The following is a 19646-nucleotide window of genomic DNA, read 5'->3' on the forward strand; positions in this document are numbered from 1 at the left end:
CCATTTGCCACCTCTCAGCCCAGCTCTTCAGCTTATCTATGTCCCTCTGTAACCTGCAACATCCTTCTGCACTATCCACAACTCCACTGACTTTGGTGTCATCTGCAAATTTACTAACCCATCCTTCTACGCCCTCATCCAGGTCATTTATAAAAATGACAAACAGCAGTGGCCCCAAAACAGATCCTTGAGGTACACCACTAGTAACTGAACTCCAGGATGAACATTTCCCATCAACCACCACCCTCTGTCTTCTTACAGCTAGCCAATTTCTGATCCAAACCGCTAAATCACCCTCAATCCCATGCCTCCGTATTTTCTGCAATAGCCTACCATGGGGAACCTTATCAAATGCTTTACTGAAATCCATATACACCACATCAACCGCTTTACCCTCATCCACTTGTTTGGTCACCTTCTCAAAGAACTCAATAAGGTTTGTGAGGCACGACCTACCCTTCACAAAACCGTGTTGACTATCCCTAATCAAATTATTCCTTTCTAGATGATTATAAATCCTATCTCTTATAATCCTTTCCAACACTTTACCCACAACCGAAGTAAGGCTCACTGGTCTATAATTACCAGGGTTGTCTCTACTCCCCTTCTTGAACAAGGGGACAACATTTGCTTGTCTCCAGTCTTCTGGCACTATTCCTGAAGACAATGACGACATAAAGATCAAAGCCAAAGGCTCTGCAATCTCCTCTCTAGCTTCCCAGGATAAATCCCATCCGGCCCAGGGGACTTATCTATTTTCACACCTTCCAGAATTGCTAACACCTCCTCCTTATGAACCTCAATCCCGTCTAGTCTAATAGCCTGTATCTCAGTATTCTCCTCGACAACATTGTCTTTTTCCTGTGTGAATACTGACGAAAAATATTCATTTAGCGCCTCTCCTATCTCTTCAGACTTCACGCACAACTTCCCACTACTGTCCTTGACTGGCACTAATCTTACTGTACCCATGGATCTCAAGTCAAATCATTCAAATAAATCACAGCAAAGTCGGCAGTATAATGTCATTCGGTTTAGATGGAGTTCTGAATTTAAATAATTTTCACATTTTTGTTGGAACCCTGTGTTAAATATATAATAAAGATGCATGCTGTAAAAAAAAATGTTTATTTTTTTCATTACTTCACTTTTATTGCCTGAATTGAAGATACAGATGTATTCCTTCAACTTGGACAGACTGGTTTTTTCTTTACCTGGCATCTTTGCCCAAAAAAGACTAATTTCTCTGACATCTTTTCACAACCTCAACATGTACAAATCCTTTCACAGCCAGTGAATGAACTCACTTTTGTAATACCAAACTTGTGCACAGCAAGATCCCACAAACAGCAATGTGGTAATGCCAAGATGAACAGATTTTAATGATGGTGATTGAAGGATAATAATTGACCAGGACACACAGAATAACTCCCGCTCTTTGAAATACAGTCGTGGGATCTTTTGCATTCCCCTCTAAGAAGCTAATAACCTTGTGCTGATCATTTTCAATGATTTGGGGAAAATGAGCAAAACCTAGATGTAAGATAAAATCAAACTGATACTTGGGATGCTGGTTTGAGACCAGTGTGATTGTGGAAAAGTGAATGATTTACAGTTACGAGGAAAGGACAACTTCCTCCTTTTGCTGTTTGCGGTGCATTCTGCTCAGAAAATCTAAGATCACAAATGTAGCAGTAGTTTCAGGGGTAAAGTTCCTAAATATGTCGGCACTCAACAAGCCAAGGTGACTTTTCTGGCTCAATAACATTTGTAGGAAGGAACATGGGTGTAACCCTATGGATTTTCTATGTGGCATTTTGTTGGAACTTCTAACAATGCTTTCTTTGCCAGTAATTCTCTCACAGGCTGTCCCAATAGCCCACTATTAATTGAATCAGAGATAGTAGGAACTGCAGATGCTGGAGAATCCGAGACAACAAGGTGCAGGGCTGGACGAACACAGCAGGCCGAGCAGCATCACAGGAGCAGAGAGGCTGACGTTTCGGGCCTAGACCCTTCATCAGAAAAGGGGGAGGGGAAGGGGGTTCCGAAATAAATAGGGAGAGAGTGGGAGGTGGATAGAAGATGGATAGAGGAGAGGATAGGTGGAGAGGAAACAAACAGGTCGAAGAGGCGTGGATGGAGCCAGTAAGGGTGAGTGTAGGTAGGGAGTTAGGAAGGGGATAGGTCAGTCCAGGGAGGACGGACAGGTCAAGGGGGCGGGATGAGGTTGGTCGGTAGGAGATGGAGGTGCGGCTTGAGGTGGGAGGAGGGCTCGAACAGTTCATCCACTTCACTAACACCTTCCACCCCAACCTTAAGTTTACCTGGACCATCTCTAACACCTGTCTCCCCTTCCTGGACCTCTCTGTCTCCATATCGGGCAACCACCTAGAAACCGATATTCATTTCAAGCCCACCGACTCCCACAGCTACCTAGAATACTCCTCCTCCCACCCACCTTCCTGCAAAAATGCTATCCCCTATTCCCAATTCCTTTGCCTCCGCCGCATCTGCTCCCAGGATGAGGCATTCCACTCCCGTACATCTCAGTTGTCCTCGTTTTTCAAGGACCGTAACTTCCCCCCCTCGGTGGTCGAGAACGCCCTCAACCGTGTCTCCCACATCTCCCGCACCTCATCCCTCACACCCTGTCCACGCAATAAGAACCAAAAAAGAATCCCCCTCGTCCTCACGGAGCACCCCACCAACCTCCGGATCCAACGCATCATCCTCCGACACTTCCGCCATCTGCAATCCGACCCCACCACCAAAGACATCTTTCCCTCCCCACCCTTATCTGCTTTCCGGAGGGACCACTCTCTCCGTGACTCCCTTGTCCGCTCCACACTCCCCTCCAGCTCCACCACACCCGGCACTTTTCCCTGCAACCGCAGGAAGTGCTACACCTGCCCCCATACCTCCTCCCTCACCCCCATCCCAGGCCCCAAGAAGACTTTCCACATCAAGCAGATGTTCACCTGCACATCTGCCAATGTGGTATACTGCATCCGCTGTACCCGGTGTGGCTTCCTCTACATCGGGGAAACCAAGCGGAGACTCGGGGACCGCTTTGCAGAACACCTACGCTCGGTTCGCAATAAACAACTGCACCTCCCAGTCGCGAACCATTTCAACTCCCCCTCCCATTCCTCAGACGACATGTCCATCCTGGGCCTCCTGCAGTGCCACAACGATGCCACCCGAAGGTTGCAGGAACAGCAACTCATATTCCGCTTGGGAACCCTGCAGCCCAATGGTATCAATGTGGATTTCACAAGTTTCAAAATCTCCCCTCCCCCACCGCATCCCAAAACCAGTCCAGCTCGTCCCTGCCTCCCTAACCTGTTCTTCCTCCCACCTATCCCCTCCTCCCACCTCAAGCCACACCTCCATCTCCTACCGACCAACCTCATCCCGCCCCCTTGACCTGTCCGTCCTCCCTGGACTGACCTATCCCCTTCCTAACTCCCTACCTACACTCACCTTTACTGGCTCCATCCCCGCCTCTTCGACCTGTTTGTTTCCTCTCCACCTATCCTCTCCTCTATCCCTCTTCTATCCACCTCCCACTCTCTCCCTATTTATTTCGGAACCCCCTTCCCCTCCCCCTTTTCTGATGAAGGGTCTAGGCCCGAAACGTCAACCTCTCTGCTCCTGTGATGCTGCTTGGCCTGCTGTGTTCGTCCAGCCCTGCACCTTGTTGTCTCAGCCCACTATTAATATTCACTTAACCATTTCTCTCTCCTGGAACACAAGGAAACTCTCTTTTCCTTTAACACTGCACCTTTACATTCATGTCATCCCTTTGCCGAGGTAGTTGATCAAAATTGAAAGACTGGCCATGCAAATCTGCAACAGTTTGGGAGAATATTACATTCCTGCAATGAATGGACTGAAGGCAGGACCAGGAGCTCTACCAACATTTCATTTGCTAATAATGGTTATAGACCCTGGTGTTACTGGAGCCCCAGGCAGATGTTGCTACAAGGAGGGGTGAGATAGGAAAATAAAAGAAGATTTGAAGTCTGTAATATATGCTTCAAGTGGAGGCATCTAACATGCATATTTATATTATATTATATTTATATTATACAACATTCCAGGGGTTACCATTGAACTAAACCATCCATATAAATACTGTGGCTTCAAGAACAGGTCAGAGGCTTAGAAAATTGCAGCAAGTAACTCACCACCTGGCTCCCTAAAGCCTGTCACCATCCAGAAGTCAGGAGTGTGATGGAATAAGCTCGACTTGCCTGGATGAATGCAACTCCAACAACAATCAAGGAGCTGACACTGTCGGGACAAAGCAATCTGCTGGATTAGCACCCCATCCACTGCCATAACGTTTTACTCCCTTCACAGTGGCTGCAGTGCTTGTATTCCAGCGGTGCAGTGCAGTAACTCATCAAGAATCCTTAGACAGCTCCTTCCAAACCTATGACCTCTACCAGCAAGAAGGAAAATTCAGCAAATAGATGGGAACACCATCACCTGCCAGATTCCTCCTAAGTGACACCCTATCCAGACTTGGAAGTAAAGCACCATTCCTTCACTTGCTGGGTCAAAATCCCTCCAAAAGTGCATTGGGTGTTATCATACTAACATCAGAGTTCTGAAAGGAAGATTACCACCGTTTTCAAAGGCAATTAGGATCAGGCATTAAATTCTGGCCCAGCAACACCTACGTACTATGAAAGCATGAAACGCAAATCAGCTTGAAATAAAAATTGTATGTAAAACCTTTTTGTAGTTGAGGAGATGAGACTGTGTCTAGTTTTGATTAGCTAACTAAAGAACAGAATTAAACCAGTAGCTTTTCCTGACCACACTGAGCAATGCAGCAAGCACCCTGGAGAACTTTAGCATTTATCAGCGAGATAGCAGTGTGAGGCCCTGCCAATTTATATTGGTTCCTGTTGAACAAAGCTTTTGGATGTTAAGAACACCTGTGGACTAGCGTGCATTAATTCTAAATAAATAAATCATATCTTTGAAACAGTTGTGGGGGAAAACCCCCATCAAATGTGCACTTTGAAGACTGAGTGTAAGGATTGTGGAGTGGAGTCTCGTCTCCTGCCTTGACTCCTCTGGTACTGAATATTTTGCCATCAGCAATTTTACAAGCCATTACTGCACATGATGATGAAAGGCAAACCACAAGGTCTGTAGGAGATGATTAAATCCCCTCGAACTTGCCCAAACCTAATGAAACCTGTTCTTCCCAGAGGAAGCTCTGCGTGTTGAGCCTCAGAGCCATTAATCCACAGTACTGCTCTCCCACATGGTCACTGAAATGGCTCTGACTCATCTTCCTGTTTATATCTGCAATGAGTCACTGCAGTCAGAGGTTCAGTGTCTGTTGAGCCAAAACACTAACATGTGACATTGTACCCAAACAACCGAGGAACAGGAGAAGCTAAATGATTGAACCCAGCTAGGGGGAATGTGAAAATGTCTGTCTCGGCTCCAACGTTTCTGAATGAAATGCAGACAAACATTGCTACATGACTTCAACCTGTACTGAACAAAGAAAGTTATAGCACAGGAACAGGCCCTTTGGCCCTCCAAGCCTGCGCCGATCCAGATATTCTATCTAAACCTGTCGCCTATTTTCCAAGGATCTGTATCCCTCTGCTCCCTGCCCATTCATGTATCTGTCTTGATACATCTTAAATGACGCTATTGTGCCCACCTCTACCACCTCTACCATGCGTTCCAGGCACCCACCACCCTCTGCGTAAAGAACTTTCCACGCATATCTCCCTTAAACTTTTCCCCCCTCACCTTGAAATCGTGACCCCTAGTAATTGAGTCCCCCACTCTGGGAAAAAGCTTCTTGCTATCCATCCTGTCTACACCTCTCATGATTCTGTAGACCTCAATCAGGTCCCCCCTCAACCTCCATCTTTTCTAACGTAAATAATCCTAATCTACTCAACTTCTCTTCATAGCTAGCGCCCTCCATACCAGGCAACATCCTGGTGAACCTGTTCTGCACCCTCTCCAAAGCATCCACATCCTTTTGGTAATGTGGTGATCAGAACTGTACGCAGTATTCCAAATGTGGTCGAACCAAAGTCCTATACAACTCTAACATGACCTGCCAACTCTTGTACTCAATACCCCGTCCGATGAATGAAAGCATGCTGTATGCCTTCTTGACCACTCTATCGACCTATGTTGCCACCTTCAGGGTACAATGGACCTGAACACCCAGATCTCTCTATGCATCAATCTTCCCCAGTGCTTTTCCATTTACCACATAGTTCGCTCTTGAATTGGCTCTTCCAAAATGCATCACCTCGCATTTGCCTGGATTGAACTCCATCTGCCATTTCTCCGCCCAACTCTCCAATCTATCTATATTCTGCTGCATTCTCTGACAGTCCCTTTAACTATCTGCTACTCCACCAATCTTAGTGTCATCTGCAAACTTGCTAATCAGGCCATCTATACCTTCTCCAGATCGTTTATGTATATCACATACAACAGTGGTCCCAACACGGATCCCTGTGGAACACCACTGGTCACAGTTCTCCATTTTGAGAAACTCGCTTCCACTACAACTCTCTGTCTCCTGTTGCCCAGCCAGTTCTCTATCCATCCAGCTAGTACACTCTGGACCCCATGCGACTTTACTTTCTCCATCAGCCTACCATGGGGAACCTTATCAAACGCCTTACTGAAGTCCATGTAGATGACATCTACAGCCCTTCCCTCATCTATCAACTTTGTCACTTCCTCAAAGAATTCTATCAAGTTGTTAAGACATGACCTTCCCTGCACAAAACCATGCTGCCTATCACTAATAAGCCCATTTTCTTCCAAATGTAAATAGATCCTATCCCTCAGTATCTTCTCCAGCAGCTTCCCCACCACTGACGTCAGGCTCACCGGTCTATAATTAGCTGGATTATCCTTGCTACCCTTCTTAAACAAGGGGACAACATTAGCAATTCTCCAGTCCTCTGGGACCTCACCCATGCTCAAGGATGCTGCAAAGATATCTGTTAAGGTCTCAGCTATTTCCTCTCTCGCTTCCCTCAGTAACCTGGGATAGATCCCATCCAGACCTGGGGACTTGTCCACCCTAATGCCTTAACACTTCCCCCCTCCTTATGCCGACTTGACCTAGAGTAATCAAACATCTATCCCTAACCTCAACATCCGTCATGTCCCTCTCCTCGGTGAATACTGATGCAAAGTACTCATTAAGAATCTCACTCATTTTCTCTGACTCCTCGCATAACTTCCCTCCTTTGTCCTTGAGTCGGCCAACCCTTTCTCTAGTTACCCTCTTGCTCCTTATGTACAAATAAAAGGCTTTGGGATTTTCCTTAACCCTCTTTGCTAAAGATATTTCATGACCCCTTTTAGCCCTCTTAACTCCTCGTTTCAGATTGGTCCTACTTTCCCGATATTCTTCCAAAGCTTCGTCTGTTTTCAGTCGCCTAGACCTTATGTATGCTTCCTTTGTCCTCTTTGCTAGTCTCACAATTTCACCTGTCATCCATGGTTCCCTTATCTTGCCCTTTCTATCCCTCATTTTCACAGGGACATGTCTGTCCTGTACTCTAATCATCCTCTCTTCAAAACCTCCTACATATCAAATGTGGATTTACCCTCAAACAGCTGCTCCCAATCCACATTCCCCAGCTCCTGTCGAATCTTGCTATAGTTGGCCTTCCCCCAATTTAGCACTCTTCCTTTAGGACCACTCTCGTCTTTGTCCATGACTATTCTAAAACTTACGGAATTGTGATCACTATTCCCAAAGTAATCCCCTACTGAAACTTCAACCACCCAGCCGGGCTCATTCCCCAACACCAGGTCCAGTATGGCCCCTTCCCAAGTTGGATTCTTTACATACTGCTCTATAAAACCCTCCTGGATGCTCCTTACAAATTCTGCTCCATCTAAACCCCTAACACTAAGTGAATCTCAGTCAATGTTGGGAAAATTAAAATCTCCCATCACCACCACCACCCTGTTGCTCCTACATCTTTCCATAATCTGTCTACATATTTGTACCTCTATCTCACGCTCGCTGTTGGGAGGCCTGTAGTACAACCTCAACATTGTTACCGCACCCTTCCTATTTCTGAGCTCTGCCCATATTGCCTCACTGCTCGAGTCCTCCACAGTGCCCTCCTTCAGCACAGCTGTGATATCCTCTTTGACCAGTAATGCAACTCCTCCACCCCTTTTACCTCCCTCTCTATCCCACCTGAAGCATCTATATCCTGGGATATTTAGTTGCCAATCTTGCCCTTCCCTCAACCAAGTCTCAGTAATAGCAATAACATCATACTCCCAGGTACTAATCCAAGCCCTAAATTCATCTGCCTTACCTACTACACCTCTCGCATTAAAACAAATGCATCTCAGACCACCTGTCCCTTTGCGTTCATCATCTGCTCGCTGTCTCCTCTTCCCCTTTGTCACACTGACTTCATTATCTAGTTCCTTACAGGCTTTAATTACTACCTCCTTACTGTCCACTCACCTCCTCATTTGGTTCCCATCCCCCTGCCACATTAGTTTAAACCCTTCCCAACAGAGTTAGCAAAAGCAGCCCCTAGGACATTGGTTCCAGTCCTGCCCAGGTGTAGACCGTCCGATTTGTAATAGTCCCAGCTCCCCCAGAACCAGTCCCAATGTCCCAAAAATCTGAAGCCCTCCCTCCTGCACCATCTGTCAAGCCACTCATTTATCCTGCCTGTTCTTTCATTTCTACTCTGACTAGCACGTGGCACTGGTAGCAATCCTGAGATTACTCCCTCTGAGGTCCTACTTTTTAAGTTGCCTCCTAACTCCCTAAATTCTGCTTGTAGGACCTCATCCCGTTTATTACCTATATCATTGGTAACTATATGCACCATGACAGCTGGCTGTTCACCCTCCCCCTTCAAAGTCCTGCAGTTGATCTGAGACATCCCTGACCCGTGCACCTCGGAGGCAACATACCATTTGGGAGTCTTGTTTTCGACCACAGAACCGCCTATCTACTCCCCTTACAATCGAATCCCCTATAACTATAGCCCTTCCATTCTTTTTCCCGCCCTTCTGTACAGTAGAGCCAGCCACGGTACCATGAACCTGGCTACTGCTGCTTTCCCCTGGTGAGCCATCTCCCCCAACAGTATCCAAAACGGTATACCTGTTTTGGAGGGAGATGACCGCAGGGGACACCTGCACTGCCTTCCTGCTTTTTTTCTGCCTTTTGGTCACCCATTCCCTTTCTCCCTCAGCAATCCTAATCTGCGGTGTGACCAATTTGCCGAACGTGCTATCCATGACTTCCTCAGCATCGCAGATGCTCCAAAGTGATTCCATCTGCAGCTCCAGAGCTGTCATGCAGTCTAACAAGAGCTGCAGCTGGACACAGTTCCTATACATGTAGGAGTCAGGGACATCAGCCGAATCCCTGAGCTCCCACATTGAGCAAGAGGAGCATGACACGGGTCTGGGATCTCCTGCCATTTTTACTCCTAAGCTTAGCTTAGTCCTACTATAATATCAAATATTGGATAAATGAAATGAAAAAATTTTTACCAATCACTCGACTTACCAGCACACGATTTTAAAAAAAGGGAAAAAACCTACCTTCTCAACACACCACAGAGTCTTTTTCTCGGTCAGAGGAGGAGGGCAGGTGGTGTAGTGTCTCGGGTTTAGCCACTGCCCAAATATATCAGTTCACTCACCTTCCCAGAGCGCAATTTGACCGCTCCCACTCAGCTCCACTGCCGAAATGTACAGCATGGAAACAGACCCTTTGGTCCAACTTGTCCATGCTGAGAACTGGCACAGATACAATGGGCTAAATGGTTGCCTTTTGCACTGTGACATTTGATATTTGAATATTTTCGTTTATACCCAACCTGATTTGGGCCAGAAGGTTTTAGATTATCTTTACTCAGATATACCTTAGGGTAAAGATACACTTCCTGATATCACCAAAGTCCTCATTTTAAAGGTTGGGCATCCTCCGGATTCTCCCATCAGAGGGAATAAATTTTGTGATTTTCCAAAGAAAAAAGTTAATTGAGTATAAAAAGTTGGAAAGTCATATTGCAAATGTATCAAACTTTAGTTCGGTCACATTTGGAGTATAGTGTACAATTTTTGTCACCAAACTATAGGAAGAATGTGGAGGCTTTGGGGAGGGCGCAAAAGAGATTTATCAGGATGTTGTCTGGATTGGAGTGTATTTGCTATAAGGAGAGGTTGGACAAACTTAGATTGTTTTTGCCGGAACAGTGGGGGCTGACAAATGACCTGAAAGAAGTATATAAAATTATGAGAGGCATGAATAGGGTAGAAATGTCAAATACTAGGAGGCAGAGATTTAAGATGAGAGTCAGACGTCATGGAGACATACAGCATGGAAACAGACCCTTTGGTGCAACTCATCCATGCTGACCAAATATCTAAAATTAATCTAGTCCCATTTGCCAGCATTTGGCTCATATCCCTTTAAACCCTTCCTACTCATATACCCATCCAGATGCCTTTTAAATGTTGTAATCATACCAACCTCCATTACTTTGTCTGGCAGCTCATTCCAAACCTGTACCAGCTTCTGCGTGAAAAAGTTGCCCCTTAGATCCCTTAAGTATTCCCTCTCTCAACTTAAATCTATGCCCTCTAGTTTTGTGAGGCAAGGTTTTTTACTTAGATGATAGTAGGTGCTGGAATGTACCTAGAATGTACCTGGAATAACCTGGAATGTGCTGCTGGGGGAGGTGGTAGAAACAGGTACGATGGCAACGTTTAAGAGACATTAAGATACACGAAAAGGCAGAGAACAGGAATATGGATCATGTGCAGACAGATGGGATCAGTTTAGTATGACATTAGGATCAACACAGATATGATGGGTGTTCCTGTGCAGCACTATACTATGTTCTAACTTTCTGAAACGCCTCCATTAGATCATCGTTTTAATCTTGTCTCCTCATGCAATTCAGGAAAGTAAAAGACATTTGTACAGTGCCTGGATATCTTGTTTTGAAGTGTATTCACTTGCAATTATAATATAGGAAACGTGACAGCTAATATGCACAGCAGGATCCCACAAACAACAAAGTAATTGACATTGATTGAGGGATAGGCATTTGCCAAGACACGGCAGATTAATCCCCCGATCTTCAAAATAATGCAAGGTTTACATTAACCTGAACAAATGATGGGGACTTGGTTTAATATTTCATCTTAAAGGTGCCATCTCCGAACTTGTAGCTCGTATTGAGGGTATGTCATCCATTGCAGTTCTGTTTGAAAGACCCATTCAATTATTCCCATTTCCAGTTTTGCTTCCCATTGCCCTGTAAACCTTCCCTTTTTTAAGTATTTACCCACACCTCTTTGAAGTTGCCAATGTATCTGCTGCCCCGTCCACCACTGTTTTTTCAGGCAGTGCAATAGACTGTAAAAATATGTCTTCCAATTTCACAATATTCCCACTTATCCTAAATCCACTTGCCCTATCAAAATGGCACATAATTAGGTATTTTTACTGAACCAGCTCTAACTTTCTTGAAGGAGAAATGTAGTGATTGCAATGAGGTCAGCAAGCCTTCAAAGTAAGCATAACTCCATACCACCAATCATCCAATGAGCTGGCAGAAAGAGCAGTCCAAACTTTGAAAGGTGGCTGACCTCATTTCAATCACTACAAGAACGATCCCTGTTTCTCCATTTAGTTAGAGTCTGTTGCTTTCCATAAATGTTTCTTCCTTTCGCAAGAAATCCAACTAATTCTCAGTTTATGAACATTCCAGGGCTGGAGTGAGGAACTGAAACTCCCCAGTCTAAAGCAGAGGCCTGGGAGATGGCAGTTACAGTCCCACCACAAGGACCTGTTGCGACCAACTGAACGTGCGTTTCACAACACTGGGGGTACCTCAACATTCCTTAACCCTCGCCGCTGTGGTGTTCCTGATCTACCATCTGGGAAAAATATTCAGCATGGCTCCATGAAAAGGAAACGACGCTTTGTGCTGGCAGGAGGACGGTGGAACAAAACTGACCTGACATACAAGTAGGAGATTACTATCTAGGGAATTACCCAGGATCATATTGTACCCTGTGATGCAGTTTAGTTTGCTCTGTTAACCCATGTAATATATACCGTGAAGAGTGGACTTTTAATCCGATTTCTTATAGTTTATGACCTGAGTACTGTATTTACATTGCGTGTGTGTGTGTGTGTGTGTGTATGTATTGTAGCAATCTGGATTCTGTGCTTCTTGATTACATTACATGCACGTAGCTGACTGATCACAGACACATCAAATTAAGACCAGGTGAGTACCTTTTTATATTAGAATGTTGCATGTTGTGATATCATGTAACTTTCTTAAAGGTACAATGTCTGTGTGGTCAGGAATCTGTGCCATAATACAACACACTGTCCATCCCAAGGGAACACTACCAAGGATTACGCTGTATGCTGTCCATCCTATTTTCTATCACTTAGCCAATTTCCTATGCATGTTGCTACTGCGCCCTTTTTATTCCATGAGCTATAACATTTTGCTCAAAAGTCTGTGTGACTTTGTATGAGATGCCTTCTGGAAGTCCATGTCCAATAGAAGAACAATATTGCACTCCTCATCTTTCTCTGCTACCTCATCAAATAACTCCAGCAGGTTAATTAAACATGACTTTCCCTTAAGAAATCCATGCTGCCTTTATTAACTTGCAGTCGTTCATGTGGCTATTTAATTCTGTTCTCGATCATCATTTATTGGAACTTCTCCACGACCACAGTTAACCTAAGGCCTGTAGTTGCATGGCCTACTGTTGTACACTTTTGAGCTGTGTGTAATCTTTGCAATTTTCCAATCATTTGGCACCAAAGCTGAGTGGAAGGATGAGCAGAAAAGGTCTTGCTAATGGCTCAACAATTTCCAGTCTTTCTTCCTTCAACAGCTTTACATGCATCTCATCCAATCTCCGTGCCTTGTCAACTCTAAATTTGGACAGCCTAATCAATACCTCCTTATCAATCGTTAATCCTTCAAGATTCTTAACTGCTACCTCATTCACCATGAACTGTCCAATGCCTTCTTCCTTGGCAAAGACTATATTCATTTAACATCCAGCTATGCCTCCTCCCTCCGTGTATAATTCCCTACTTTAGCCCTCAGTTGGCCACAATCTTCCATTTACCAACCTCTTTAATATGTATTTGCTTATATAAGACATTTAGATTTTTTTTAATTAGCTGCCACTCTCTTATCATACTCCCTTTTTGCTTCTATAATTTTGCTGTTTCACTCCCCCTCTGAGCTTTCTATATTTGGCCTGATTCTCAGTCGTATTATCTTAGAGTCTGAGGGGTTGGAGCTGTACAGCATGGAAACAACTTGGTCCAATGGTCCAACTTGTCCATGCTGACCAGATATCCTAAATTAATCCAGTGCCATTTTCTAGCATTTAGTCCATATCTCTCTAAACCCTTCTTATTCATATACCCATCCAAATGCCTTTTAAATGTTCTAATTGTACCAGCCTCCACCACTTCCTCATGCAGCTTATTCCATACACGCACCACCCTCTGTGGAAAAAATTGCCCCTTAGATCGCTTTTAAATCCTTCCCCTCTCACCTTAAACCTATGCTCTCTAGTTTTGGATTCGCCTACCCTGGGGAAAAGACTTTGGATATTCACCCTATCCCTGCCCCTCATGATTTTATAAACCTCTATAAGGTTCAACCCCTCAACCTCCAACACTCCAGGGAAAACAGCCCCAGCCTATTTCAGCCTCTCCCTACAGCTCAAACCCTCCAACGCCGGCAACATGCTTGTAAATCTCTTCTGAACCCTTTCAAGTTTCACACTGTCCTTCTTATAGTAGAGAGACTAGAATTGTATGCAGTATTCCAAAAGTGGTCTAACCAATGTCCTGTACAGCTGCAACATAACTTCCCAACTCCTATACTCAATGCACTGACTAATAAAACAAGTGTACCAAACCCCTTCTTCACTATCCTGTTGACCTGGGAGTCCACTTTCAAGGAACTATGAACCTGCACTCCAAGGTCTTTGTTCAGCAATACTCCCCAACACCTTACCATTAACTGTATAGCCCTGCCCTGATTTGCCTTTCCAAAATGCAGCACGTCACATTTATCCAAATTAAACTCCATCTGCCACTCCTTGGCCCATTGACCCATCTAATCAAGGCCCCTTTTTACTCTGAGGTAACTATTTTCGCTGTCCAATACACCTCTAATTTTGGTGTCATCTGCAAACTTACTAACCATACCTTCTGTGTTCATATCCAAATCATTTATATAAGTGATGAAAACCAATGGATGCAGCACCAATCCTTGTGGCACACCGCTGGTCACAGGCCTTCAGTCTCTACCACCACCCTCTGTCTTCTACCTTTGAGTCAGTTCTGTATCCAAATGGCTAGTTCTCCCTGTATTCCACGTGATCTAACCTTGCTAACCAGCATACCATGAGGAACCTTATCAAACACATTACTGAAGCCCATATAGATCACATTCACACCTCTGCTCTCATCAATCCTCTTCGTTACTTCTTCAAAATATCTGACCTCTGACACTTTTTTTCCCTTAATCTTAATCTACATCTCTTTTGTCATCCAGACAGCTCTGGATTTCCCTGCTTTATTTTATCCCCTTTATGGAAATATACCTTGAGTATGCCCAAAGCTAAAAGGCAGCCCATTATCCAGTTACAGCTTTTCCTGCCAACCTTTGAATCAGTCTATCTGGGTCAGATCCATTCTTGCTCCATTGAAGTTGGCTTTCCGCCATTAATTATACTTACACTGGAATGTTCTTTAACCTGTTCGATAGACTGCCTCAACCTTTTTAGAGGACGGTGACTACTGACTCCCCAAAGTCTGTCCATCATCCAAAAAGCACAATTCAGGAATATGATGGAATATTCCCAATTTGCCTGAATGTGTGCAGCTCCAACAACACTCAAAATTCATGATTATCCAGGACAAAGGAGCCTGCTTGATGGGCATCCTATTTCACATCTTCCACATTCACACCTTTCACCACTGGGCAAAGTAACACAGATGCACTGCAGTAGCTCCCCAACTCTCCTACAGTAGCACCTTTTAAACTCCACAACTATTGCCGTTCTTAAGGGTAACTAGGGATAAACAATTATTGCTGGACCAGCCAGCAATGCTCACATCCTGTGAAGAATATTTTAAGGGTCTTCTAGAGTCAATGTTGATATCAAAAATTTCAGGCCAACTGCTCTGTTCCATATTTTTGTTTCCTTTTCTTTACTTGATTTTTTTTCACCAATTTTTGCTTTCAGATAACATCTCTTTCTATTTTTGTTCCAATCCCACATTTCCTGAGCACCCCGTATCCAGTAAGATTAAGCACCTAATCCTACCCTTCCTCAAGCCAGTCTGTTATTTCCACAAGATGATATTTCTGCGCCGCAATCTCTGCCCATAACTCCCCAATTTTAAGTAACACATTCCCTACATTCACATAAATACACAGTAATCCTGTTTTAGACTTTATTACTTTCTCCCTTACTATTTCCTACTCTAATGTTATTTATCTATTCTGGTATTGTTGAACCTTGCTATTCTGCTCTGACCTTACCTTCTGTCCCTACACCCTACAAAGTTTAAATTCTCCCCAGTAACTCCAGCAATTGGCCCTACAGAAAGTTGGTCCCAGTTCTATTTGGCTATGGCAATTTGGCCTTTAAAATTTGAGATAACTATTTGCCCTGACAAAGCTACAGATCAACGGTATGCCTTTGTTTTTGTTGAGTTGATTGGGAGATCCTGAATATATCTCTAATAGCATCCTGGAAATATTCAATGTTGAGGGCAGTGGTCACTTTCAAGGCTGCTTGATATACAGTGCCATCAGGCAACTAGTTTTCCTCCAGGAGACAGGATGTAACTGCCATTTTTTTTAGCAGCATCCAGAAACATGGCTGTCAGCAATGCAAGAAATGGAGTATACTCCCAGCTGGGTACTGTACCTGAGTTATCCTTTTTGCTGCATCCTTTCTGCTTACCAGCTTTAGACCCCAGCATGGTGACTGTTGTTGCTAATGATCATCTAGCTCATGCTCTCTGGCTCCCCCCCTTCCTCCCAAAAGCAAGTTCCATCCTGATCCTAATCTCAATATCTTTGTAATGTAGAAATGAATCCCTTGCCAAGGCAAAGCCTTTCCCACTGGAGGGAGCCATAGTTATACAGTATAAGAACAGGCCCTTCAGCCCACCATGTCTATTCCCACCTACAAACACCAAACTACACTAATTTCATTTACCTGCACTTGGATCATAGCCTACTATGTTGTGGCATTTAAAATGCTCTTTCAGATGCTCCTTAAATATTACAAGAGTACCTATCTCCACCACACTCTCAGGCAGCACATTCCATATTTCTATGATGCTCTGGATGATTATTTTTTTCTCATTATCCACTTACTCCTCACCTTAAACTAATGCCCTCCTGTCTTAGACATGTCTGCCATGGCAAAAGGATTCTCATGATCCACCCTCTCTGTGGCTGTCATAATTTTGTATACCTCAAGCAGACTCCCTCACGCCCAAGCTTCCTCTGCTCCAAGGATTTTTCTTTCCAGTCCAATAGTGTGGTGACCAGAATTACACCTAACCTCTTAGAGGTAAGAAAACAGGCTTGTCATTCTCATCTCTAATAGGATAATAATTGCTCAATTCATTGCTATATCTGCCTGACTTTCAATGACCTCCATTAACTGCAACTCTATTCATGTTTTTGGTTCAATGGCAAGTTTCAGAAAGCTTAAGAAACCTGTGGATCCATGTTTGCTGGAGCTTCTGTTTGTGTCTGGCCAGCTTGTTGTGCTGTGTAGTGTCTTTACAACCACCACAAACCCATGTTTGCGCACCTCACATTGCTTGTGTGCTGTCTCCCTGTTTGTTCTCCACCTGGGAATTTCCCGATGCTTAGGGGAAAAGTTACTGCAAATTCACAGTTAGATTTGAACAAGGCTTTAAAATATTGTTGAACCTGATTAATAAACAGTGTTTAAATTACTACCCAACTTCCCCTGGAGTTGATGTATGTGCAGCTGAATTGGAGGCAGGTTCAGCACAGGCCCAGACCTGCCGACTATTTTGGTGAACCTAAGCTCCCACCACCACATTTACAGAAACTGTTATCCCAGGTTAAAATTCTATCAGACGGGCCTAGGGGATTTGTCAATGTTGACAGCTCTTGAATATTGAGCTATACAAAGCAGCAAGGTTGTTGTATGTCTGACTAACCCCTTACAGTCTCTCAAAAAACTATCACAGGTTTCTTTTCTTCTAGAATAGTGCGATTTCCTTGGCAACTCAACCAAGTAAAAGTAAGACATGCTATTGCTGAAGCAGTGAGAGTGTGGAGTGATGTGACTCCCTTAACGTTTACCGAGGTACAAGACACCAGTGCTGACATTATCATTGAGTTTACACGGTAAGAGTTACTGAGGATGGAGAGAGAACCCTCTGTTCAACAGCCATAATTGAAACACAGTCGATGAAGATATTTAGTAGAGAGTAGGTCCGGAGCAGGCCTAAATAAAAACTGAAAGAACTCACAGATGCTGTAAATCAGGAACAAAAACAGAAGTTGCTGGAAAAACTCAGCAGGCCTGGCAGCTTCTATGAAGAAAAAAGTCAGTTAACGTTTCGGGTCCGGTGACCCTTCCTTCTGGAGATGAAGTTAACGGAGATGAGAGGCTATCATACAGGCTGTTTGGGAAGACTGAGTGATATTATCACTAGACTACTAATCCAGAAACTCAGCAACGTTCTGGAGACCTGGGTTCAAATCCCGTCATGGCAGAAGTTGGAATTTGAATTCAACAAAGAATCTGGAATTAAGAGTCTAATGTTGACCATGAAGCCATTGTCAATTGTTGGGAAAAACCCATCTGGTTTACTAATATCCTTTAGGGAAGGAAATCTGTTATTCTTACCTGGTCTGGCTTACATGTAATTCCAAACTCATACCACTGTGGTTGACTCTCAACTGCCCTCTGGACAATAGGGATGGCTAATAAATGCTGACTTAGCCAGAGATGCTCACATCCCATGAGTGAATACAAAAAATATACAACAAGTGACCAAGTGCTGAGAGAAAGCTTTCTAACTGGGCCACAGCAAAGTGGGAAATTGCTGTGCAGATTCACGCTGACAGTGTGCATTTAACAGGGGTGGGGAAGCACACTTTACCCAGTATTACTTGGAAATTGAGATTTTTTTTCCAACAAAAGTAACAGCTTCATGTATAGGATGGATAGATTAGCAGGAATGACAGTAAGCAAGCAGTAGCAGACATTTAAGGAAGTAATTCATGACTGTCAGCAAAAATATATGCCAGTAGGAAGGAAGGATTCTGAGAGGGATGAACCAATTATGGCTAGCCAAGGAAGTTGAGGAGAGGATTAAGTTGAAAGAAAAGCATTTAAGGTGGCCAGAGTCCCTCATAGTCTTGAAGACTGGGATAAATTCGGAATCCAGCAAAGGAGAACTAAAACAAAAAATAAGGAGAGAAACTATGAGAGCAAACTAGCAAGGTATATAAGAACATAAGAGTTGCTTTAAATATATAAAAACAAAGAGAGAGATTGAAGTAAACATAGGTCACTTGGAAAATGAATCTGGGAACGAGTTATCAGGAACAAGGAAATGGCAGAGGAGTTAACAAATATTTTGCATCAGTCTTGATGGGGGAAGATATTTTGAGCATCCCATTAATACTAAAGAATACGGGAAAGGAATTGAATACCATCACCATCACTAAAGAAATAGTTATTAGATGAAGTCTTCTGGCCCTGATGGCTTAGGTCCTAGGATCCTAAAAGAAGTAGCTGCAGAGATGGTGGATGCCTTGGTTAGAACAAAGAAGGCCCACAATGTTGTGCCAAACTTTTACCCTAAACCTAAGGTCTATCTAACCTCCACTCCTACCTTATACTATCATCCATATGCCTATCTAATAGCCGCTTAAATGCCCCTAATGAGGCTGACTCCACTACCCTCTCCGGCAATGCATTCCACGCCCCGACCACTCTCTGAATAAAGAACCTACCTCTGACATCTCCCCTCTATCTACCTCCACTCACTTTCAAACTATGCTTCCTCATAATAACTACCTCCACCCTAGGAAAAAGTCTCTGGCTGTCCACTCTATCCATATCTCTGATCATTTTGTACACCTCTATCAAGTCACCTCTCATCCTTCGTTGTTCTAAAGAGAAAAGCCCTAGCTCTCTCAACCTTTCCTCGTAAGACCTTCCCTCCATTCCAGGCAACATTTCTGAAGAAGGGTCTAGGCCCAAAACGTCAGCCTTCCTGCTCCTCTGATGCTGCTTGGCCTGCTGTGTTCATCCAGCTCTACACCTTGTTATCTAACATCCTGGTAAATCACCTCTGTACCTTTTCCAACGCTTCCACATTTTTCCTGTAATGAGGCGATCAGAACTGGACACAATACTCCAGATGTGGCCGAACCAGGCTTTTGTATAGCTGTAATTTTCCAAAATTTCTTGAATGCTGGAGAAGTACCAGAGGATTGGAAAACAGCCAAGGTGATACCCCTATTCAAAAAGAGAGAGACAAAATGCAGGTA

The 19646-nt window shown here is 44.0% G+C and overlaps 1 protein-coding gene across 1 annotated transcript in view; it reads left to right on the forward strand.

The window, feature by feature from the left end:
* The window catches only part of mmp11a (matrix metallopeptidase 11a), an 80220-nt gene that overhangs the window by 26890 nt on the left and 33684 nt on the right, over positions 1 to 19646 (forward strand). The window contains exons 2-3 of the mRNA XM_048611681.1: positions 11793 to 12052; positions 17343 to 17486. Of these exons, the coding sequence (XP_048467638.1) occupies positions 11793 to 12052; positions 17343 to 17486 (404 nt within the window). The remainder of the gene's footprint in view (positions 1 to 11792; positions 12053 to 17342; positions 17487 to 19646) is intronic.

This window comes from Rhincodon typus, chromosome 24 (genome assembly GCF_021869965.1).
Source record: "Rhincodon typus isolate 14 chromosome 24, sRhiTyp1.1, whole genome shotgun sequence".
NCBI classification, from domain to species: domain Eukaryota; kingdom Metazoa; phylum Chordata; class Chondrichthyes; order Orectolobiformes; family Rhincodontidae; genus Rhincodon; species Rhincodon typus.